Here is a 23414-nt window from a genome sequence, read left to right as displayed (position 1 = left end):
ACACACACACACACACACACACACACACACACACACACACACACACACACACAAACTCCCCACAGACTGGCTTGGCTCAGTGGATGTGAACAAAGCTGGAGGTCTGGAGAGGATTTGGACCCGTCAGGGTCTTTTGTGTTTGCATGGTGATGCCATGGGTAACGAAAACACGTATCCAAGCTCCCACTGGTCCCCCGCCAGTCCTCTACTGGTCCTCCGCCAGTTCTGGTCCTGCCCCTAGTTGCTCGGAATCTCAGCTCACACAAGCATCCGACTCTTACGCTCCGTCAGGATTTAGCTGGTTATTTTCCCACAAAAACCACGTCTGTTTGCTTTAAATTTAAGACTCAAAGCAGGAGACCTGTTCCTTTCCCCGTGTTTTAACGATCATTCTGCACCCCAGTTGTCTTCAATCGAGAGGCCCCTCTCCTCTGTTTGCGCTGTAAACCCCCACAGCTATTGTCAGCTGTTGTCTCTTGTCACCCCCCCCCCCCGTCCTCACTGCAGGTCATTAAGTAATAGCAGATATCGGCTCTAATTGTGCAGCTCATTTTAACAAGCTTTTCCTACCACAGTTAACCCCGTCTCTACGTCTCCATACTACAACCTGAGGATTAAGACTGAGCCACTTACACCAGTTGCCGCATGCCTCCGTGTCATTACATTAAAGTAGGCCTGTGACCTAAGCCTTAAGAGGTTTAGAGACCCATTTCATTTCATTATCATCATTGTGACGGCCTTCAGCTGAACATCGAAATCAAGTCCTCACACGGGGGGAGAAGAATAAAAGGTAAGAGACCTGATGCGATGTGATTTTCCAATACACTTCATGTTATTGAGCAGCTAATGAGCTTGGCAGCGGCAGCTAACACCGAGTTGTTACAGCAGATATAAACAGGCCGAGTCGCTCCCTCTCGCTTTGATCCACACGGCTCGTCCGTCACCGCCTTGTCAACAAATGACGGCTGCTTTATGTTGGTGCTACTGCAGAAATACGCCCCAGCAGGCAGGTTCAACAAGTCCTCACTTTCCACCTGAGCCCTTCCCCTCAATGCACACCAACCCATTTAAGACCAACTGTGACGTCTCGCGCTGTGCAAACACGTCCACTACGGTACGATCTATAAGCAGCCGCGCTGTGTTCCAGCGCTCGCCCCTCTCCGTGCATGGCTAAACACATACTGTGGACGCAAATACGACGCTGACGAGCAAATGTTTTGAGCTTGGAGCTCCTTTGTGGGAGTCTGAAAGAACAGGACGGCCTCTGTTGAGATAAGCTCGGGTCTTAAACCGATTGACCGACCTCCAAGTGGACCCCCTCGCTCCATTAACAACCCTGCTTAGGGCGCTACGCAATCTGGGATCAAGACTTATGGTTTAAGGTTCACATTGAAAAATCGCCGGACTCCAAGATAAGCTCGACATTCTTCCCATTACATGAACGTTTTCAGGTATTTTATTGACACACACACACTTACTCCTGCGTAGCGAGGAGTGACCATACCCAAATATGTTGGGTTTATAAGCAGCGGAGCGGATTGAACCGTCACGCCCTGTGTGAACTGGTTGAGCACGTGTACGGTGAGACTTGTCAACAGTCATCGTGACAAACTATTTTGCCAGTTTGGTAGCAGTTTAAAAACATGCCCCTGCAAACTCACTACTAGAGCTGGGTGTTAAAGAGGAGGAGAAAAAGCTGTGCAAACACCATTAAACTGAGTTTTACAGGCATCATTACATCCTGAAAGCCTCAGAATTGTAGATTATTAGTGGAGTCATGAAGCCTTTTAATGAGAAAGAAGAAGTGTTTTCATGAGAAATGTAGTGCGCTAAAATCAGGTCTGTAATTTAAGCTTTCTGGAACCAGAACACAAAAACATCCACCTCTTACTGGATGGATGCTGTCCACATGTTCACTGCAATGTGCACGCTCATAGGAAAGACTCTTTTTAGAAAGTGAAAGTCTTTTTGAACACATATACTTATGCACAGTATTTGTTTTTGTTAGTGGCCATAATTCATTTCGCAATTTACCTTCACAGAAAGCATCCCGTATCAGATTTAGGGTGAGGAACCAGCTTTTGTGTCAGTTATGTTGCTTCACACACATGAAATCTGAGACATTAGAATGTGATAAACCAGCTCTATAGTCAGTTTTGAGGCCATAGCCATGCTATGTTGCCGAAACTGAAAATATGGTTGGCAGTTACACCTCAGCTCAATGCAACATAAAAGAATAAAAGCTTCATTATAGTCACCAAACAAAACTCTTTGTGGTTACTTTACAGAATTTGAATCTTGAATGTTATCAGTTAACATGTTCACCATTAATTTCCTGATATACAAAACAGCAGTAGTGCAGCTGTTGTAATGTTCTTCACAGATCCCTCAAAATGAAACCAGCAGGTTCACTCCCTTTCAAAATGTGGTTTTCTGGACCTTTGTGCTGATTTAAGCTGTCAGTGCCACGTTAATGAGGAGCCCACACTGTCACTAACTGCACTCCCTGAAGAAGTACTATCTAAAAGTCTCTACATGTGTTTGATGGATATATCCAAGATATCAAACGGATTCAGCGGTGCAAACAAGCTAAAAAGATAAAAGATAGAAACTAAAGTCGACGGTATAAAATGTAACCACCACATCAGCTGGAGATTGAGACAGAGGACAATGACAAAAGCAGCACGTGTGCACCTTCAGTAGTTGCCGTAGCTCAGTGCTAACACTAGTTAATGGTGTGCTAACGTACTCTGCTAATGATAGCTGCACAGGTTTTTAACGTAGGTGGGAAAATGGGAAATCAGGAAGCTCTGGACAAACATGCTCCACACACAAGATGATGATGATGATGATGAAGCTCTTTTATGAACAAGTGCACGTGAGGGTGATTATTAAAGACACAAAAGGGGCAAATCCAGGCATGGACAGGCTGGGAAAAAAATAGATACAGATGAAAGAGACGAGGATGAATGTAAAAACACAGCCATTATTTATCATTTCATAATGGTCTCTGGATGGCCTTGAGTGAGAGAGACAGGGGGGGAGAGAGAGACAGAGGGGGAGAATGGTTTCCCATCATACCACTGTCACTGTGCCACCTCACCAGCTGGGTTGGGAGCGGCCTACTTCATCACAATAGCACATTAAGTGGATGTACTTGAGAGGAAAAGAAGCCTCTTCAAGCAAACAGGTCTGAATGGATAGTCACAGGCGTGGATCAGTAGAGCTATAATCTAAACAAAGAGCAAAGACTCAGTGTCCTTTCCTTGAAAGCTGGCTGTCAGTTAAAGCTCTTCTTTCATCGATTAACTGTCTGTCTGCAGGAGGCTTTGAGGAGAGACACTCTCTGATAGCTCAGCCCTAATAGATGATATCATCCCTCCTCGTGCATGCACACAGTGTGCTAGAGATGGACCCGTGTGTGTGTGTGTGTGTATGTGTGTGTGTGTGTGGGTGTGTGTAGCTGTGCAATGGGTGTGAAAGCACACTGTGGCCAATCCAAAAATCTGTCATGAGAAGCCGGTAGACAGCATCAAGAGGTGCCCGGCTGGACCTGGGTCACGAGATAGCGCGTGTGTGTATGTGTGTGCGCGCGCAGATGCTGCCGTCGACGTGCAGGTGTTTGCAAGGCCTGCGGCACCGACTGACAGGTGGCACCGGGCGCAATTAAAACCCCCTACTACGCATGTAGCCCTCCTGATGGAAACATGGAGAGAGAAGTGGTTGGTGACTTACCTCAGCGCCACACGGACTGAGCTTTCATCCTGCCCTGAAGTCATGACTCCTTGTTACACGATAGTCGACGGAAAAAGAGAACAAAAACAAACGGTTCTGCTTTGGGCAGAAGAGCGAGAGAAGAGAAAACGAGTGCGCACTCTCGAGCAAACGGAGCGGCTCACTTCGACTTCAGCGCCGCCATTTCTTAAACAAACACCAACAATTATCTTAACGGCGTGTTTAACCGTGATATATCAGCGGTGTGGTCTACGTGCGCCGCATCTCTGCGCAGTTCGGCTCGCGGATGCTCCAGCTCGAGCCCACATGCAGACTGACGCCGCTGTAGCTGCTAGGTGAGCCACTGCACGTGCACACGCGCGCTGGCGTGCATATAGAACGCACATGCACGCGGGCACTCACGCGCCGCCGTGCTTCGCAACAAGTTTGACGCACCGGGGAGGGAGCCGCAATGCGTCAGCAAGCCACGCCCTCTCCGGGGCTGCGAGATCACGTCATGACAAGGGTGTGAAACACATGTAGGAAAGTCAGAAATAAAACTTTAATTTTGTTAAGATTTCAAAAGAAAAAAATGTGTATATATAAACAGTTAATTGTTCACTTTATAAATTCCCTCAAAAGAAAAAATATAATTGATTAATAATTGTTTAAATTCAAATTAAAGTGTCTGAAACACCTGTAGACATACTGCCAAATGCAACATCAAGTTGTTTAATTTCTATTCATTTGTTTTACGTTTTTTATTTTATTTTAGTATGATTATCATTTTTTGTATTTTCCTTTATTATGGTATTGACATGTGATCAAGCTGTGATGTCAGATTTAATTTTTCCTACTTTAAGGTATATTTAAAAATAAATGTGCCAACAAAATATTTAACAATTTGTTTTTTGTTAATCTAACACAATTAAAGGTTGTGGTGTTTAAGTTTTGTTTTTATGAATTAACTAGTCTTATTTGTTTAAACATGGCATAAAGACACACAAACACATACTGACAAAAATTAAGAAAAACAATGAATTTATGAAAATAAAAAAAAATTGGCAAACTCGCACTGAGTAACCAAACGAGAATAAGAAAACATCAAAATGTATGCAAAGTTACATTTATTAAGCCAGGTTATTATTATATATTTAGTATGTTTATACATTAAATACCAAGTGTGATCATCAGACATCTCAGGACTGATTAGTGATCAGTGAACATACTTTTCTTTCTTCCTTCTAAATCAGTAGACTACTCATGCCCTGTGGAATCTGGTTATTTATTCATTTATTATTATTTAAGTCAATATTTGTGATTATGCATTGAAAAAAAGGGTATTTCTTCTCCATGAATCTTCATTATATTACAGTATGAAATAGGCAGATATAGAGAGATGTTTATAATGAGTCTGTGTATTAAACCCACATGAAACAGTGCTTTGTAATCTACATGCTGGTGAAAGACTTACCTGCAGGTTAGTGCAGTCTGAAGTAACAGTCTGTATTCACTTCTGACTCACTTAAAGGAACTTTTAGTGCCACCCTGAGGACCTGAACCATCATGGTACCATGTGAGGCCCGAGCAGAGATCTGAAGACGATTAAGTGACGGGACAGTAACTACGTCAAGGACATAAAGGATTTCTTACGTGCTGACACAGAATGTCTTTGTGATCACAGACAGGAATTAAAGGGCGCATTAAAGGCAAGGCAAGTTTGTAGCACATTTCAACAACAAGGCAAACAAACTAGACTTATTTGTTTAATAAAGATGGCATAAAGACACACAAACACATACTGACAAAAATTAAGAAAGATAAATTAGGCCAACTAGCACTGAGTAGCCAAAGGAGAGTAAGAAAACATTATCAAAATGTACTGTGCTGTGATATAGCTAAAATGATCTGTATTTTACACTCGATCTAACCTGAACATATTGTCACACCTACCAGGATGGAACTGTAAGCAACAATATAAAATAGATGCCTTTTCTTTTTTAAATATACTGGTCAAGGACTTAGAAATATAGTCAAATAAAAGCAATTTGACTTTTATATATAGATAGATACTGTGATATTTATACCTCCACAACATATTTATGTGAGCTCACAATTATCTCTTTGAGTACATCATGTGCTATTTACATCACATATCTTCATCATGTAGTTGTGTTTACATGTTTAAAACACAAAATATTGCTTAAAAACAAGAAAAATAACTAAGCCACAGCACGCCAGGGTTACATATTAAACGTTTGGTTTGTGTGTGAAAGCCTCCGGCACTCCACCCGTCCACTTCTTGCTGGGCAGTAACACCATAAACACAAGGAGTCCCGTTACAAGCCTATCACGTTACCGTTACCGGGGGAAGACACGGAGAAACGGCAGGCTCACTGGTGACTGAACACGTGTCATATTATAGTGAAGCCAAACACTGCATGCCGACACTTGAAATCAGTTTGAAAACAAAATTTGTTTAACTTCACAAAACAGAGTTTAACCTAAATAATGACTGTTTAGAAAGTCTCCATGTGGTCAGAAACACAACCCCAGTGTGAGCTATTTATCAGCTTGTTACTCGATAACGTGTTGAAGGTGTTGGCCCAGGTCAAGTCATACAAACACTCATATGGTTTGTCTAATTACTGGGACAAAAGTGGGACCGAGTTGATTGTCTGGAACCTTAAAATAACATTTAAAGGGCCGGTTCACCCAAATTATTTACAAGAAAATGTAATTAAACTCTGTTGGTATCTTGCCATGCACATAGTTTTGCTTCCGAGATTCCTCCATGGTTCAATGGAGAAAATAGCCGACATAGTAGAAGTAGGCTCCACAAGATCAACAGCACTTCGTTACAAAAACGAGAGTAAATGTTATAACTTCCACCCCTGGGAACCTGGGACCTGGCAGGGATTCTGGGAACAACTGAAGGTGGAGTGTAGAGAAAGCAGTTGTGGAATATTTGAAGGAGATATGAATATATCAAAGAATGTTGTGTTCGCTTGTTTTGTTCTTTCATTATTAATACAATCATTTAATACGTTATTCAGTGATATAAAGTGATCCAGGGACTAAATATCATACACTTACTCTGTATTAGATACTGAACTACTTCACCCTTATTCACCCGCCCGCGCTCTCAGGTCTAACATGTTACCTAGCTAGCTAGCAAGCCAAGTTAACGGTAGTGTTGGTGATGTACATTGAGCGAGATGAGAGATTTAGTTCACTGAGCGGTTTCACACAAAACTAAAGATACCACTACAAATCTATGACAAACTGTGACTCTCTTGACATGTAAAATTATCTTTAAAATTGACAAATTGTACATTTACAACTATACATATTTTCTTCCGAGTGAAGGTCCCATGGGAGACAGCGGAAAGGGGAGAACTTTGCCTTCCTATATGACAGAGCTGATGACAGCTAGCTACGGTAGCTTAGGAAATGGTGATATTGGGACAATGAATTTGATTAATTTATAACGTTAGCTAGCAAACTAACCAGCTGCTGAATGAGCTGAGCTGTGTAATGCTACATTACATTTTCTGTTCCCATATGAAGGTCTTTGTGCTATTTCCAAATGTTTCACTCATCAGAATCAGTTTAAACATTTCCAGATGTCTGTAGATTACTAGAAACATTACTAGTTCTTAAGTGCAACATTTTTAAAAACACAGATGCACTTTAACAAAATCAAGACTGTACCTAAAAACGTTTAATAAGGAATCTCATCCATTTTTATATTTATATGTATTAGTAGCAGCTGGATGCAGTACTTACAGTTATATAGGCTATGGCGCTGTCTAACTCCACCGCTCCGTAGTTTGCCGGGCTGACGTCTGCACCTTGCTAGAAATTTTTTTAGATTTGAGCAACGCGTTTTAGCAAGCGCACATAAAAAAATCTTTTTAAAAAAAAAAAGACAAAAAAGCCACATTTTTTGTTTAAAAAAAAAAAAAAGTGCAATCCCTTCCACTGTGCAAACAATAGCAATAACCCACGATCAACAGTTGAGTTTTACACCAGCACCCATTAAAAGATTAAACCCATGTTAGCGGGAGTAATGTGTTTAGGAAGAGTTCTACTCAACGTACAGATAAGGCAGACATCAATGATAGTGTTTGTCTCTTATTACAATACAAACACATTCTCGTTGGTTAACACATTTTGAAGTCCGAAATCACTCACAAAAGACGGATGCTCGGTCTTGAAGTCATGCAAAGAGCTCTTTACTGGAAATCTAAAATACTACCAGCTGGGAAAACAAAAGCCATTTCCCAAAGTTCATGTCCTTAAAATACAGATGATCAGTTTGTTAATCGAGGACTTTTCCATAAGAGTGCCATAGTCTGTAACCAACTCCCAGGTGAGACAAAGATGATGAGCAAGGGGAGAGTCATAGCCAATCACCGGAGAGCTCAGGCAGCCCCCTAAAGACACCACGGTTACCTTTTCCTCCCCACATCAGGAAGCCGAAGCACCAAGAGGAAAGAGAGAAAAGAAATCTTTAATCTACATCTGAGGCGTCGTTGTCAGAGGGGAGGTAGTTGCTGCCGTTTACCCGGATGTATTGGACCTGGTTGTGAGTAGATGAGGAGGATCCACAGGAGCAGAGCGGACCGGTGAACAGGTTCTCCACGTCCTCCAGCTGCAGGCCCTGGGTCTCAGGGAGGCAGCCCAGGACGAAGAGGAGCCCCAACGCCACCAGGCCCGAGTACATGAAGAACGCCCCTGGAGGAGAGATTGAAGCTTTGTTTATGTTTGCCCGAGTTTTACCGGCAAAACGCCAAAAACAAACCCCTCACAATGCCCCGGAGGAATTGTGATCAACTTTAAACTCATATTCATGGGCTACTTTATTGCCTTCATACAAATCCTGTAAACAAAGAAAATATCTCATTGCAGTCCAAGAAGAACCCTGTCAATTATAATGAGATTTAAAGCCAAATGGCAGACAATGATCTACCTTTATAGTCATACAATCACGATCAATATCATGACGATATAACAGTGTATTTACCGTAATATGTCAGATACTGAGCGACGTGGAGGAAGGTCAGGGACACCAGGACGTTGAAGATCCAGTTGACCCCGGCTGAACAGGCATTGCCGGTGCTGCGGGCCCAAAGCGGGTAGATCTCAGAGTTCACCGTCCAAGGCATGGTGCCCATACCTAACACACAGAGACGTTCTCATCACCAGGACCGGATGCACCACATGGAGGGTTTACTACTTTAGCTTTTGGTCGCTGGAAACAAATTTTTCATCACTTTATATTCTGAGTAATAAAGAGACTATGCAGTTATATGTCAGCTTAATAATGAAAATGTGACATGTTGCTTTATAAATTTCCATTTTTGTTTTCAAGTTCATCTGGTTCTTTCACTTGAATAAATTTGCACATTTGTTTGTGATGTTGACGGGTTCCTCGAAGTTTTTACCCCAAAATCAATCAACCTTATTTGCTACGACATTGTCTCTAAAACAGACAGACTAACAGCAAAATTTAAAAACCACAACAAATGTATTTTTAAAATATGTATTTTGAGGTGCATGTTTTGCGGTTTGCTGTCGCTACTTCTAAATGTTAAAAAGTGGTTGCCGCTGTCGGCAACAAAAGGCCAAGAATTGGTTGCCAATCTCTCAAAAAGGTTGCCTTTTGCCTTTTGTTTAGGGTGCGGTATTAAAAAGCATTGCCTCTATCTGGTAACTGTTTCCTGTATCAGCCAAAAGGGCTTGTGTCACGCTCGGTGAAAGGTGCGAGATATTTCTGTGGTTGTCTTGAGTTAAAAACGTGGTGCATAAATTTAATTTCTGTCTTTCTTTCTTTCCTTCTTTCTTTTTTGGGGGGGGGGGGAATATGTAAACTAGCTCAGAACAATCAGAGATGTTTCATATGTCATAGAAAGATTCAAAGGAGACAGCTGGATACGAGATGAGAGAAGTGGTTTCAGACCCGGAGCGAAGAAGGCGAGGTAGAGGATGAGGCCCATCAGGACAAGCCAGGAGTACGATGTCGGACAGTAGTTGTAGGCCCACATCGGGCTCTTAGTTTCCTCCGTCTGGTTGAAACACCTGGATGAAAGAAAACATTGCAAGAAACTGAAACCAGCATTTGCATGTCTTTGCTTCTAATAAATGCTACTTTTGCTACCATTTCATGTGTGAAGCAATCTAAGTGCAGATCACAGGTGCTTTTACTGTGGGTATATTTTAAAGACACATTTTAAACATATGATGACCACACGGGTGTCTCACATCCACACAGAAAAACAAAACAAAAAAAAAAAAAAATCGGCCTCCTGACCTTCCCCAGGCGGCGTGATCTGTGGATGCTTGACTGACGGGAACACAGGAGGAGTCGAACACTCTGCTGCTGTTTTCACGATAACAGAATCCACAGTCTGGATCCAACATGCAGAACTCACAGGACCTGGAGGACAGAGCCGAATGTAAGGAACCTCTGAGACAACACAGAGCAACGGACGAGCACACAAAAACCACTCTGCCAGCAGCGATGACTTCACTAGTGATGAGATAGTGAAGCTTTAACAACGTCCACAGACGCAGGAAGAACAGAAGGATCTTTGGTCAAATCATCACAGAAATGAACACAAAGTTCACCTCCAGGAGTCAAATTTAGCTAAATATAAGTGCCGTATATGCGTATTAATCTTATCGATGGCTCCAAAGGATTTTTGGATATTTCAATATTTGTGAAACAGAAACAGGACTCATGAAGAGATGGAAATATACTTTTTTTATTTTTTACACTCCCACTGGAGATTTTATAGTCCGTACAGGAACTCTTTAGAAAAAGTGTTTAAACCTACTTTTCTTCAAGAGATAAATATTTAACAATCAAATCAAAAGGATATTGGACTGGCAATATTTGCCTACACATCGCAGTTGTCAATAAGAAAAACTACAAACTAACGTCTCAGAATTAGAGGTAATGATTAAAACGTGTTTTCTTACCCGTATAGTCGGCAGGTTGAGTTTTGAGCGTCGAACGGGTGGAGGGTGGTGGGCGGAGAAAACTGGGCCGAGAGCAAGAACCCGACAGCCAAAACGGTCAGACTCAGACCGGTACCTGCATCAGAAAAAAAACACACACACATTAAATAAAGCTCTGAGAAAGAATAAATCATGAATAAAGAAATAAATCCTGCAAGAGACTTCAGCACAAGACTACAACTAAAACCTAGAGAAAGATATTATCAGTAACTAAATGCTAAATATAACTAGCTAAATATCAAATTACTGCCGGCTAGAATTGTTCCATTTCAAAATGATTCTATTCCGTTGTGATTGATACACTACTTGTGTTTTATTCGACGAATCACTGGGTAATAAACTATTCTGAAATTTAAATAAATCAACTAATTACTGTAGAACTGAAGACACAAACCTAAGAGACTGCCCAGGGTCAGCTTCCTGCGGCCCACTCGCTCCACCAGCCAGACTCCAACCAGGGTGAACACAAAGTTGGTGGCAGAAGTTGCAGCAGTCAACCAGATCGCCCGTTTAACATCCCGCACCCCCGCCATCTGCAGAATGGTTGCACTGTAGTACCTGGATATGAGTTAAAAAAGAAGCTGTTACATTGGTGGCCGATGTGATCAGGCAGAAGGGAGATCGTCATCATTATGCGTGAGCCGATACAAGACGAGGAGACGACCTACATGACGGTGTTTATCCCAGCCAGCTGCTGAAACATCTGGAGGCCGCAGCCAACGATGAGAGCCCTTCGAGTCGGACCGTGGTTAAAGATCCGCAAAATAACAAGGCCTCCTAAAGAGCAAACAGACAAAAAAAAAAAATCTATAAAGGAATATTGAATCAATGTGCCTTTTATTTCTTTTTAACAGATCTCTTTCACCTCCACCCGGCTCTTTCTCCTCTTCCTCGATGCAGGTTCTGATGGAGTCGTACTCCTCGTCAACGTTCCGGCCTCCTCTGATCCGGCTGAGAGCTTGGCGGGCCTCTTGGCTCCGGCCCTTTAAGAGAAGCCAACGGGGGCTCTCCGGCAGGAAGAGGAAGCCCACGAACTGCAGCACTGCCGGGACAACGGACAAACCCAGCATGTACCTACAGTATGGGGGAGAACGAGATGTTAGTGGTGCTAAACAAATAATCTCAAGTCTGGGTCTGAAGACTCAATGTCAAGCTGCTTCATCATTGTATAAACCTCAATCATGAATAGAGGCAGCAAAGACACACAGATGTGTTCAGAGCACAAATATTCATTGAAGTTTTTTAGGTTCACAGTTGCCTTTTTAAAGCCCAGTCCATGTATGATCCTCTGTTCGCTCCGCCTGGGTACTGTACTGGGTAAAACTTTGATAGCTATGAAGAGGTCATCAGCCAAAATTACTTTTTTGGGGGGGATTTAAAGAAGTGTGACCAAGATATGTCATGATTGAAAATTAAACTAGCCAGTGCCCTCTGGTGGGCAAACTATGCAACTGAAGTCTTGATACCTGAAACGATTTATAGACATGTTTTATGTTATTCTATTCACTTGTTTTGTTGTATCTAAGTTTTTTATTTTATTCTGTTTCATTGCTTCTTTTAATCACTTATTTTATAGTATTTAGGTTGTATAACTGTATTCTATTTTACCGTTTCTTCATTAATCCAGTCTATAATTCACACTGTTTTACCACCATTACTGTTATAATAGCTTTAAATTCTATTCTATTAATCAATCACAAAGACAGAGATGAGGGAAACCAAACTAAAGCTGTATCAGTCACAAAGACAGAGGTGAGGTAAACCAAACTAAAGCTGTATCAGTCACAAAGACAGAGGTAGGGTAAACCAAACTAAAGCTGTATCAGTCACAAAGACAGAGGTGAGGTAAACCAAACTAAAGCTGTATCAGTCACAAAGACAGAGGTAGGGTAAACCAAACTAAAGCAGAGGTCTGACATGTAAAGCCACTAGCAGAGGAGACAGCGTGGCGGTAGAACCGATGCTCACCTCCAGCCGTCATGGCTCATGTAGCTGAAGGCTCCATCGATCACACTCGCAATGAACTGGCCGCCGGTGATGAAGAGGGAGTTGATGGTGACCAGCTGACCTCGCTTGTGAGGGGGGGAAACTTCAGCGATGTATACAGGAACCGTCATAGAGGCAATGCCTGATGGGAAAAAAAACAAACAAGAAAAGGGTTTCGTTTTAACGAACGCAGCAACACTTTCCACACTTTATACTGTCCTTTAAATGCAAATACAAGCAAACACTGGAAAAGCAGGTCAGGTGGGGTGAGGGGACAAGTTGCTTGTGTACTTGTTGTTATTGAATATGCAGCATTTTAGCATCAAACATTCATACCAGTCGAAACGTTTGATTATTATGAGTGTGAAGGACTTCTCCATGGATTATTTGATTTATCTGTAAACCGCTGAAGAGAGACACTGTTGCTACATCAGTAGCAACAATTAAAGCACAAACATGGCTGTAGTGGGGACGGGCGGGTGGCAAACTTTGCAGAAGATTGTTCTCTGGTCTGTGTCTGACTTTTGCCGCCAAACCAAGAAGTAACAAGACTCTTTTTTTACAATGTACTACTGCTACTGGTCTGAATACTTCTTGTGAATGTGTGGAACTGTATCAATGTGAAACAAGGTGTTTCTAATCCCCTCTCTTCACCTGGATAGATAAGACTTTATGGATCAAAATTACACAAACTCACCTATGCCCAAACCAACTGTGACTCTGCCCACGAGAAGAACCACCTTGTCCGGGGCTAAGCTCAAGATGACGCCCCCGACGCCGAAGATGAAGCTGGCCAACAGGATGCAGACCCTGCGCCCCAGCCACCCGTTCAAGGAGCCTCCGCTCAGGGCCGAGAGCGCCGCGGCCCCGACGGTGCTGGAGACCAGCAGCTCCTGCCACAGAGCGTTCAGGTTCATCTCCTCCTTCAGGAGCAGCATCGCCCCAGAGACCACCCCAGTGTCATAACCGAAGAGAAACCCCCCCAGGGCAGAGAAGAACGCCAATACGTAGACGAACCCCGGCGTGGAGGCATCTTGGTCCGGGAGATCCCCACCAGCGGCAGATGGAGACCCAATGAGACTCTGCTCTCCATCATCCACTGCTTTCTGTCTCCGGCTGCCCATAGAGATCTTGTGCCTCAGACTGTCTTCATCGTGGCTGCTGGACGTAAGGAAGAGACCAGGAGTTCATTCAATAAAATAAAAAAACATCCTCAAAACGTAGCAGAGTTGAGGAAAAAGAGAGTTAATTATGCTGCATCATGTTCAATACCAGACGTCCCAATAATCACCAACTGACATTTGCTTCAGGTCCAGCTCGAGAGGAGAAACAGGGAAGCTAGCACGTCGACATTTTAACGGCTAACAGTTAACGTTAAGTTACTTGCTAACGACATTTCGCCATAAGCTCCTGAGAGTCTCTGTTCTGTTATTACAGACGATTTCAGTGTCGTGTCATGTTAAATGGCCTCAAACTGCCTTCAAACGACACTTTACCAGCGACAGTGCTACCGCTGTGATCCGTGGGCGGCCATGTTTAATGTTTACATCACGTGACTCACTCACGTGACTGCCCTCTCAGCATAAAAAGAACAAACTCCTCTAAAAACAATGTTGTCTCAGGACTTGTAATGTAAAACTGACCGCGATTATTCATAAATAACATTAATCATCTGCATTCCAAATCATTAATAGGTATTTGGAAAGTATGTCTTTTGAATATCCAATTTATTACTTATTTAATTAAGGAATAAACTGACACTGTCTCAAGAACACAGCGCCAAAGTAACAAACAAGCTCAAACCGCTGTCAGACATCCAACAACAGCCCAAAATATTTGCATATAAACAGAATCAGAGTCGTTTGTCAAGGAACAGCTGACAGGTAGGCAAGAGCTACACTTAACTAGTCGGCAGATTAAATATAAAACGACAACATCACACATGTAAAAAAGTAAAATAAACAAATGTTATATGTGCAACATAAACTCAACAATACGTCTGAAGTGTGTACCTGTGAAAAGCTTATTCTGGAGCACCGCAGCAGGAGTTCTTGTTGTCCAATTCAACAACAGGGAAGTTGGCCCCGGATCACATGATGGGGTTGCAGGAAAGGAGGATCCTGAATGGGCGTGTTCGAACACGCCCATTCTGAATAGATAGCTCACCTGTTGCTCCTCACATCGATGACGACCTTCAGTATTGCTGGAAATAGATATTTAAAGCTAGTATGTACTGTCACAACTTATTTTCATAACAGCTGTTTCGCCTTTAAAGCCTGAACAATGACTGTCGAATTTGGGTTTTATTTAGCAAGTTAAGGGCATAATTCACCTCTTATTTTTAATTATTAGATCAGGTCAGCTGTTTGTATTTTTGTTATTTTATTATAGGCAAATTCTTAATTAATTTATGTTTGACTTTTATCCCCAAATAGAATTTTTTCAGTCAAGCCAATTCCAATTTTTGACAAATGCAAGAGGCCTTCATTACAGAGAAAATGTTAAGCAACAGCAAATAAATGTGACGTGACGTAATAAAATACATAACATTTACAATATAAAAAATAAAAATATAATTCATTGTTTTTATTTAAATATAATCAACAAAAACAAAACGTTTTCATTCCCTATCTTTTATTGTTTTTATTATTATTATTATTATTTTTTAGACAATAGTTTAAAGCTGATTTAGGCACGTGGTAATATCACTTTAAAAAAAAATTAAAAAGAAGGACCCGTCACACTGACAGTGTAAATACCGTAAACACACTACTAGATGCGCAGTGGTGGCGACAGAACCGACAGAAACAAAAGTTTAGATTTTGTTAAATTAATCGCAATTTTGTGTGAAGTGCTTCACACCGTATTTAGATACATATTGCAATATGTTGTACGCAGTTTTCATATTAGCCATACGGGCTACGTACCGTTGCTCAATCGCAAACAAACATTACAATGCGGATTATTTTTAACTGAGTACTTTCGCGAATCTGCGCCAAGTCTATATGTCACACTGCTCGGTAAAAATCTGCAAATCTGACATCAGACACCGGGTGGGAGGAAGCAGACTCGACTCGGGTCATCCCCTTAAAAGTGTGGCTGTCAATCACAGCCAACGTTATTTGATGCGGTGATTTAATCAACGTAGAAACTTTACCGGGAGTGAAACGTGATTCTCCGCCACCACCCTCCCGGTGCTGCGCGCGGTGTTTACTTCCAGTTTCTTCCTCAACAAACGGGAAGTTTGTTGTTTTCCCCCGTTGACCGTGAGTCATATGATGTGACTGTAAGGAAGGAGGAACGCAGCAGAGGAAACCGCTGTTTTTTAGTTTGTTTTACTGCCACAGAAAGCCCTCAAAGAGGAACACGTCGGAGAAAGTTAGCCGAGGACGGTGATGTCAACGTCTGAACCGAAACTCACACCGACAGCTTCTCTGATCGTGACAGCTACTTGGAGCCGAATTGTAGCTTATGTAATATGATGAAACTAATATTCAGTAACGTGATATCGTGATATGAGTGGCACTTCGCCCGTTTTTCGCCCCCCCCCACCGTGCCATGCTTGTTTCCGAGGGAGAGGGCACTGCTGAAAACCTGAATGCGCGTCAGCTGGTTAAACGGTATTTCACACAGACCATGGAGACTAAAGAGGAGCAGGAAGAGCGGCTGAAGAAGCTGCTGGTGAGGCTCAAAATCCCGCAGGAAGACCGGCAGCTGTGCACGCTGATTCAGATCATCCGGGATCTGCTTTTCCTGGCGCATAGCGACAATGGTAGGAAACCAACATGTGTTGTTTCTGCACGTGCGTCATGCTGCCGTACATAAAACACGATGTCCTTCGGTCATGTTGTTTTTAATTGGTGGGGACAAGTACTCAGATACTTATACTTAAGTATAAATAGTGTGAAAACACTACTTATACGTGTGTGTATATATATACCACATACATGCCACAGTGTGAAAGAAGGCATGCATTCAAAAGAAATGCAGAAAAATACTATGTTCATATTTTATTATCTTCTATTATTCCTGGTGCATTAAGTGGAAGCATCAGTTTTTGATGTTGCAAGTTGTTTTTTCATCACATGCATGTACTGTAGGTAGTGGTGGAAGAAGTATGCATCTTTTACTGCTTTGAAGTATCAACAGAAACATAATTTACTTAAAATGACTTCAGAGAGTTGTATTATCACTGATGCGTCAACATGTGAACAGCATTGTAATGTTACAGCAGGTGGAGGCGGAGCTTATTTATACTTTAGATAGATAGATGGACTTTATTTCAGGGTCCATAGAGGCAAATGCATAAAAAGACAGACACAAACAATAAAATATATGATGTTGGAGAGTGTCTTTTACAGCACAGTGTCATATTTTATAAGTTGATCATGTGTGTTGTAGGTAAAATCATAATCTGTAAGGTAACTAGTAGTTGTGAAGGAGAGGAAGGTACAATAGTTTCTCCTTAAATGTGGTGGAGTGGGTTTAAAAAGATGGAGTAAATGGAAATACTCAAAGTGAAGCACAAGTACCTCAGAAATGTACTTCTACCACAGAGTGACTGTGTTTGGTCCTAAGAGAGTTTTACTTGTCAGTTTGGCATTCTTGTACACAGATCATGAGTTAAAGTATTTTTATTAGACTTGTACTATTTCCTTTTTCTGCAGATGTGTTCTCAGGGGCCTTACTTCACACTATACTACTACACATCATTGTAGTGAATAGCATTGCTGTAGTTGGTGTCGGTGATTTAATCCAACAGAGCAACATCTGGTTCTTAATATTAAGATGGTACCACTTAATTTATCATAATGCATACTTTACTTGTTGCTGCCACGTACACTTTTTTTTGGATACTATTGATGTATTTTATATATAAAAAGCCAAGTATTCTCCAATTTCAGCTTCTCATTCGTAGAGATCTTTTGTTTGGTGTGAGCAGTTTTAGCCAATAGTTTCATATTGTGTTAATGTTTTATTTGAATATTTCCTCTATCACTGTCTCTGTCTCTCCTGCACAGACTAACAAAAGACAACTAAACTCACACTTGTCATGTAATCCTTGTTGTTTTTATCGAGCCTTGCTCTATGGTTTTAAAGACAGAAATGAGTGCATTCAAAGCTAACTTGTCACTTTTCTTTAATACCTGTTGCAGCAGCCAAACTGTTTGAGGACAAAGATGTCCATACCGCCCTCGTGGTGGTAATGTCGTCCTACATTGGCAGCGGAGAAGTCCAACAGGTACCGCGGGACACCAGAAAGTTCTTACAAACCGTGTGTGTGTGCGTGTCAGCATCACCTGCTCAGGTTTAAAGTCACCCACAGCTGACCCGCCCACGCCCGATCTACCGTGTTTCTGGCGTCTCGTGACTGCAGCTTATCAGAGGTCTGATAGCAGCGTAACACAAAGAGAAAGTCAGACTGTGAGTCGGTCAGTCGTAACAAACTCCTTTGATCAATAAAACATAATCTGGAAAACGATTTCCACATTCTCCCGTGTTCCTGAAGCTGAGCATGAACTATTAGTCTGTCTACCAGAGCACACTGCCGTCTGAAAGGGCCAATCAATGGTCAGGATCATGTCGGTGTTTATGGACCTGAGTATTTTAAACGCTGTCACGTCGCATGGTAGCACATGCAGGTCGGATGACATCACTTCACGTTGCATTCTACCCGACACGTTAACGGTTGAGCAACGTTAAACTGGTTAGTCCGTTGTTTCTTTGCCGACATCTGCAGGTGTGTTTACATTGTTCTGTGATCAATTTGTCATCATTTCTAAGCTCGTAAGAGATGGTTTCATGAAGAAGTTACAGCCATAGACTTCCACAGAGAAGAACATATTAGTGTATGGCTCGCTCTCCGTCTGTCATAACGGCTAGATGATCACTGGAAAAGTCCTGAAAAAGATCTCTAGAAGAGGAGATATAACACTGGAGATACGGACGAGGCCTTGTTGCTGCTGCAACGGAGTCAAACTAGTTTTGTTAGATTTCTTGAGGTCATCAGCTGGAAAATTGCTCGAGCATCTTGCACAATGTCAAGTAGACAATGTGCAGGTAAAGGTGGACTTCCTCAAGCTGAAATGTCTTTTTTCCTTCATGTATCTTTTTCTTTATTCTTTATATTTTGATGGTTTGACTTGCTGAATCACCTCCATCTTCAGCGTGTGACGGTGTGATCTTCTCTGCTGCAGGTGGGCTGGTCACTGCTGTGTCGGCTGATTGAAATATGCCCCCGTACGCTGGACCAGCTGACCAGACCTCTGCAGGCAGCCAAGGACTGGGAGGTACTGGGAGTGCACCAGTGAGTAAAGACATCCGCCCGGAGCTGCACTTTGTGTTGAGCGCTGATCAACAAAAGTTAGCATGCTAACGCGTTACATTTTAGACATCTGCTGAACATCAGCATGTTGGCATTGTAGGCATGTTAGCATGCTGATGTTAGCATTTAGCTCAAAGCAAAGCACCATTTAAGTTGTAGTATAAGGCCATGTTATCACAGAACTAGACTCGCATCCTGATGTGCAAAGTAATTGTCCCATAAAGTTAATTACCGAACATTTCATATTTATGTTTACATTAAATAAATGTTCGTATTGTTGTAACAATTGTAGCCTTTAATCTGATATGAAAGGCTAATGTACATTCTGTTTGTTTTACATCCGTTTTTAATAGAGTTTTGCTTTCAGAAGTTCCAGGTCGAAATTATACTGAAGTCACTTTTTACTTTTCACTTCCTGTTTATTTTTCTGTGCTCATAGTTTCACGCAATTTCTTTCCAAATGGCCTTTTCAGTTCCTTTGTTTTGCCGTATAACATGTTTGTTTTCCACCAAGCTGCGTGGTTTCCTTCAGTTCTTAATGCTCAGACAAAAAGATGATCTGCAGACCCGTAAACCAGCATTTAGTTTAAAATGTGCAGAATATTAACGTACTTTCTTTAAAGCTTGCTGAAGTTAGGCCCTCGCATGCAGTCGGTAAAATGATTTAGCAGTCTTTGTCTTGGCTGCAGCCTCTGGTTCATTCTTTGCCTTGTCTTGATGTGTTTTCAAGGCAGATCCTGAAGGTGCTCTGTCAGTACGGCACAGACTGCAAAGTCACCATGGTCGGACTGCGAGCCCTGGCTCTCTTGCTCAGATCAGGTACGCCACGACACAGGAGATGAGCTAAAGCCCAGATCAAAGGATGTACGGATTCTACGGCTGGCTGGAACATTGATTGATGTCATCAAATCAGTATAAAAGGAAACTACATGATTCACAAAGCCCTTTAGGAGGAAAGAAGAGGACACATGTAAATAAATTAACTAGTCAATTAATCGTCAAAAGAACTGCAGTCAACGTGTAATTATCTTTGCATCTTACAGCAACGTTTTCATCTCTCCTTTTAAATCGTGATCTGAAGATTCTCAGCTGTTTCTGTTCCCCATTAAGGCATCAGACTTGTTTTTTTAATGCTTCTTTAATTCCTGACTGTGTAGACCTGGTTCCTCTGCTGGTGCTGGAGGAGGAGGAGGATGTGTTTGGCCTGGTGGTGCAGGCGATGAAGAAGTTTCCTGCCAGTGAAGAGGTGCAGCTCCAGGGCTGTGCAGCCCTGCAGGTCCTGTTGGAGAGAGGTGAGCGCACGCATGCACTCGTGTGTGGAGCCTTGGTTCTTATACAGCAGGTCGTCCTTTAACCACACGGTTGGCGGTTCGATCCCCCTGGTTCACTGACATGCTTGTTAAGGGAGGGGGTCAGCAGAGGGGGTGTTCAGTTGGATGCAATCTCCAACCTCTCTACTAGATGCCACTAAATCCTTCTCTCTACTCCTGTAACATAGTTGTACATGCTTGCAGTACAGTAGCTGAATGTCTTTCGTGTGTTTCCAGTAAGTGACGACCACCTGGTGGAGTTTGTGGAGAACCAGGATCACGTTGTGGTTCTGGCGGCTCTGCAGAGGTTCCCGGACAACCCCGAGCTGCTCCTGCAGGCCATGAAGGTGATGCTCCCGCTGGCTTGTCCCGGTAAGACCTGAGGGCACCCCGATGATGATGATCATCAATGATGTCTGAGAGGGGAGAGAAGAACTAACTTTATTGCTTTATAAGTAAAAAGGGCTGAAGGGTCAGTGGATGTATTCAGTTTAGGAAGGTGAGCTGTAAAGGTTCAGTTGATGTGAGCATATCGATCATGAAGGAAGAACACAAAAATATTCACAATTCACACGGTCTATTTCTAAACTCACCACAAGACCATGATGTCACTGTAACGCTTCTTTAAAAGCCTTGATGTTAATTAGACGCCAGTGTTGTGCGTTAAGGGAGAGTGGTGTTTGTTGAAAAGAGTCAAATCTTCTTGGAACTTCCCTCATGGTGAAGAACACAACAAACTCTGTGTGTCTGCTATTCAAATACATCTTTTGAAAGAAGAAAATATTCCTCTGTCCTCTGACAGATACTGCACATTTAGTGTTGTTTTTGTTGTAGCATTTTAACTTAAACACATAACGTTATCAAGCATTTTTAATAAGGATAGCTTCCATTTGGTTGTCAAAGACCAAAATACTGAGAAGAATATTTGATATTCTTCAAATAAAGTCGTCTGTCTGTTCTGTCTGGAGGACGATTCTGTTCACGCTGTCTCTTAATATCTCAAACATACAGTACTGATGTCCTTTCTCGACTGCAATATCTTACCTGTCAGATAATATATTGAATGCCTCTGATGCAAACTAAAATGCTCGATCGGTTATCGGCCAGAACACGAGTCTTGTATCAGCAATATTTCACGCTGGAAAATCTGTCAAACTAGAAAATGAAAGCAAGTTCAACAGCATTTATTTTGTATTCGTTCATGTTTTATAAAGGTTTAATCTGAACTAATCAGATTTTGAAGTGCAAAAGTTCTGTTTTATCTTGTGCAAAAATAAGCTTGATCACTTATCAATATGTTTGATTGCAATGGATAATGTATTCAGAAACATTCTAAACATGATGATAACTGTAGTGGAAGTCTTAAATGGTTTGTATTATATAGTATGTTTTCCATTTGTATTAAAGTCTTTTCACACAACAGACTAAACATCCCAGACACACAGGCCACATATCGTCGATGATGTATTACTTTATTTTAGATGTTGCTCTACACTAAAATGTAATTAGCTTGGAGGAGTTCTGCATGAAAAGTGGAGCTGGACATGAAAACAGATATGACAGAGTTTTAGTCATGAACCATTTTTTCCACTTTAATCTGTTTGTCACAGATGTTCTGTTTATCACGGCCATGGGGGATTCCAGGCTGTGCGGAGATGCAACTCTGTCATTAGGGAAAGAGATGCTTTTTTCTGTTTATTCAACTGTAGCCCGATTCTTATTTTACACGTTGTGACACGTACATCCATTTTTATTATAACATGAAGGTTGTAATCTTGATTGCCAGACGAACGAGAGACCGTGTAGCTGTTTGAGCTGATCATCTGTTCTCCTCCAGGCAGTAACGTGGAGGTGTTGATGTCGGGAGGCGCTCGCTGCTACAGCGTGATCATCGCCACCATGGACGCCTTCCCCGAGGCGGAGGAGCTGCAGGAGACGGCCTGCTGCCTCTTCAGGAGGTTTACGTCAGGTCAGATCCAAGGATCCAGTCTTTATAAAACTTATTCATATTAATGTTTAACTCTCATTTTGATAACCCTCTCCCTCCTCCAACAACAACATTTTCTATTTACACACACAATTAGCTGAGTACTTGTTCTTTAGGGGATGAAATATGTTTAGGCGTCCTAGTTCTCCAATGTAAAATGTATTGTAGTCATCAGTCTGTCAATGAATGACTTGGGAGTTTCTCCTCGCTTGTTGACAGTCCGATAACAGATAACACTGTTTGCGAAGTCGACGATTCTCCGCTTTCACTACACCAGCGTTTGGATTGATTCCTTCCGATAAAGTGATGTGTTTGCCAGTTGACAGATTGAGACTGAAGGGGTCAACGGAGGCGTCGGTGTAATCCAGGGTGCGCTTATTGTTTTGTGTCTTTCTTGCAGAGAGTTACTACAACATCCTGGTACTGAACGGCGTCCAGAGGGTCGCGGTGAGAGCCTGCCAGGCCTTCCCGCACAACGCCACGCTGCAAGCCGCCGCTCTCTCCTGTCTGGCTGACCTCAGTGAGGACGCACGCTCGCACAATGCTGTGTTTAAAATCGTTTACTTATCTCCACACAGATGGATTAGCGACGGAGAGGAACTGAATTGGTACTCTTATCAATACTGCTTATCGGTTCATTTTGATTAATTTGTAAGGAAAAAGAAAGACAGTTAATTAATAAAAGAATCAACATTGCTTTATTATTCTTGTGTAAACAAATAGTCCTCCTTGTGCAAATTCCTCAGTTTTTTGGGATGGACACTCACCAAATTCTGCGATTCCTTCCATTTGTTCTGCATTGGGTCAATCACAGGGCATTAGATTAGCTTTGGAAAGACACTATTGCCTATTATGTTCCTGATTGGACTCGGTTTACTCTGGACTCGGTCTTGACTGGACCTGGTCTTGGATTTAACTTGGAATCCAGTGAATTAGTCTTGACTACAGCCCTGTCTGTAGGTCTTGAAAACTTTAAAAAAACATTTAATTTGGTTGCCTCAACAAAGGCTTTAGTAGGTATTAATAATAGGCCGTTACATTAGCTATAACACTTTTGGGCTGTCTG

At 42.1% G+C, this 23414-nt stretch overlaps 3 protein-coding genes across 17 annotated transcripts in view; 1 reads left to right on the top strand and 2 right to left on the bottom strand.

The window, feature by feature from the left end:
- The window catches only part of kif21a (kinesin family member 21A), a 37404-nt gene extending 33297 nt beyond the window's left edge, over positions 1-4107 (bottom strand). For 4 of the 8 annotated variants that reach the window (XM_031858740.1, XM_031858703.1, XM_031858711.1 and 1 more), the window contains exon 1: positions 3736-4107. In XM_031858740.1, coding sequence (XP_031714600.1) covers positions 3736-3779 — 44 coding nt within the window. In that variant the 5' untranslated portion in view covers positions 3780-4107. The remainder of the gene's footprint in view (positions 1-3735) is intronic. The other 4 variants (XM_031858734.1, XM_031858726.1, XM_031858755.1 and 1 more) reach the window with 1 other exon arrangement.
- Positions 4108-7456: 3349 nt separating this feature from the next.
- Positions 7457-16119, bottom strand: LOC116388985 (proton myo-inositol cotransporter-like). 5 transcript variants are annotated; one of them, XM_031857378.1, is made up of 12 exons: positions 15884-16119; positions 14739-14929; positions 13424-13887; positions 12709-12868; positions 11606-11814; positions 11409-11517; positions 11135-11298; positions 10702-10816; positions 10031-10156; positions 9680-9798; positions 8744-8896; positions 7457-8454 (listed from the first exon to the last, which is right to left on the bottom strand). In XM_031857378.1, the coding sequence occupies exons 3-12, from the start codon at positions 13848-13850 to the stop codon at positions 8231-8233; spliced, it is 1806 nt and encodes a 601-aa protein (XP_031713238.1). In that variant the 5' UTR covers positions 13851-13887; positions 14739-14929; positions 15884-16119; the 3' UTR covers positions 7457-8230. The 5 variants fall into 5 exon arrangements, with proteins under 5 accessions (XP_031713238.1, XP_031713229.1, XP_031713247.1 ...); XM_031857369.1 differs by lacking the exon at positions 15884-16119 and having other exon boundaries at positions 14739-15245; XM_031857387.1 differs by lacking the exon at positions 15884-16119 and having other exon boundaries at positions 13424-13884; positions 14739-15245.
- lrrk2 (leucine-rich repeat kinase 2) overlaps positions 15666-23414 on the top strand; it is a 27743-nt gene continuing 19994 nt past the window's right edge. Inside the window, exons 1-8 of one of the 4 annotated variants that reach the window (XM_031857301.1) lie at positions 15666-16498; positions 17883-17968; positions 18924-19033; positions 19782-19870; positions 20209-20343; positions 20599-20733; positions 22199-22330; positions 22749-22868. In XM_031857301.1, coding sequence (XP_031713161.1) covers positions 16285-16498; positions 17883-17968; positions 18924-19033; positions 19782-19870; positions 20209-20343; positions 20599-20733; positions 22199-22330; positions 22749-22868 — 1021 coding nt within the window. In that variant the 5' untranslated portion in view covers positions 15666-16284. Of the gene's footprint in view, positions 18434-18923; positions 19034-19781; positions 19871-19891; positions 20022-20208; positions 20344-20598; positions 20734-22198; positions 22331-22748; positions 22869-23414 lie in introns of those variants that run through there. The other 3 variants (XM_031857310.1, XM_031857318.1, XM_031857328.1) reach the window with 3 other exon arrangements.

The sequence above is a fragment of the Anarrhichthys ocellatus genome, unplaced genomic scaffold (genome assembly GCF_004355925.1).
Source record: "Anarrhichthys ocellatus isolate YVR2014 unplaced genomic scaffold, GSC_Weel_1.0 scaffold2, whole genome shotgun sequence".
In the NCBI taxonomy this organism is placed as follows: domain Eukaryota; kingdom Metazoa; phylum Chordata; class Actinopteri; order Perciformes; family Anarhichadidae; genus Anarrhichthys; species Anarrhichthys ocellatus.
This window is presented reverse-complemented; position numbering and strand designations above follow the sequence as displayed.

Excerpts from the sequence above, each read along its gene's own strand:
- LOC116388985 (XM_031857378.1), bottom strand. The coding sequence starts at position 13,850 with ATGGGCAGCCGGAGACAGAAAGCAGTGGATGATGGAGAGCAGAGTCTC. Across the intron at positions 11,518-11,605 it reads GGAGAAAGAGCCGGGTGGAG|GAGGCCTTGTTATTTTGCGG; the intron begins GTGAAAGAGATC and ends TTTGCTCTTTAG. Across the intron at positions 9,799-10,030 it reads GATCACGCCGCCTGGGGAAG|GTGTTTCAACCAGACGGAGG; the intron begins GTCAGGAGGCCG and ends TCTTTCATCCAG.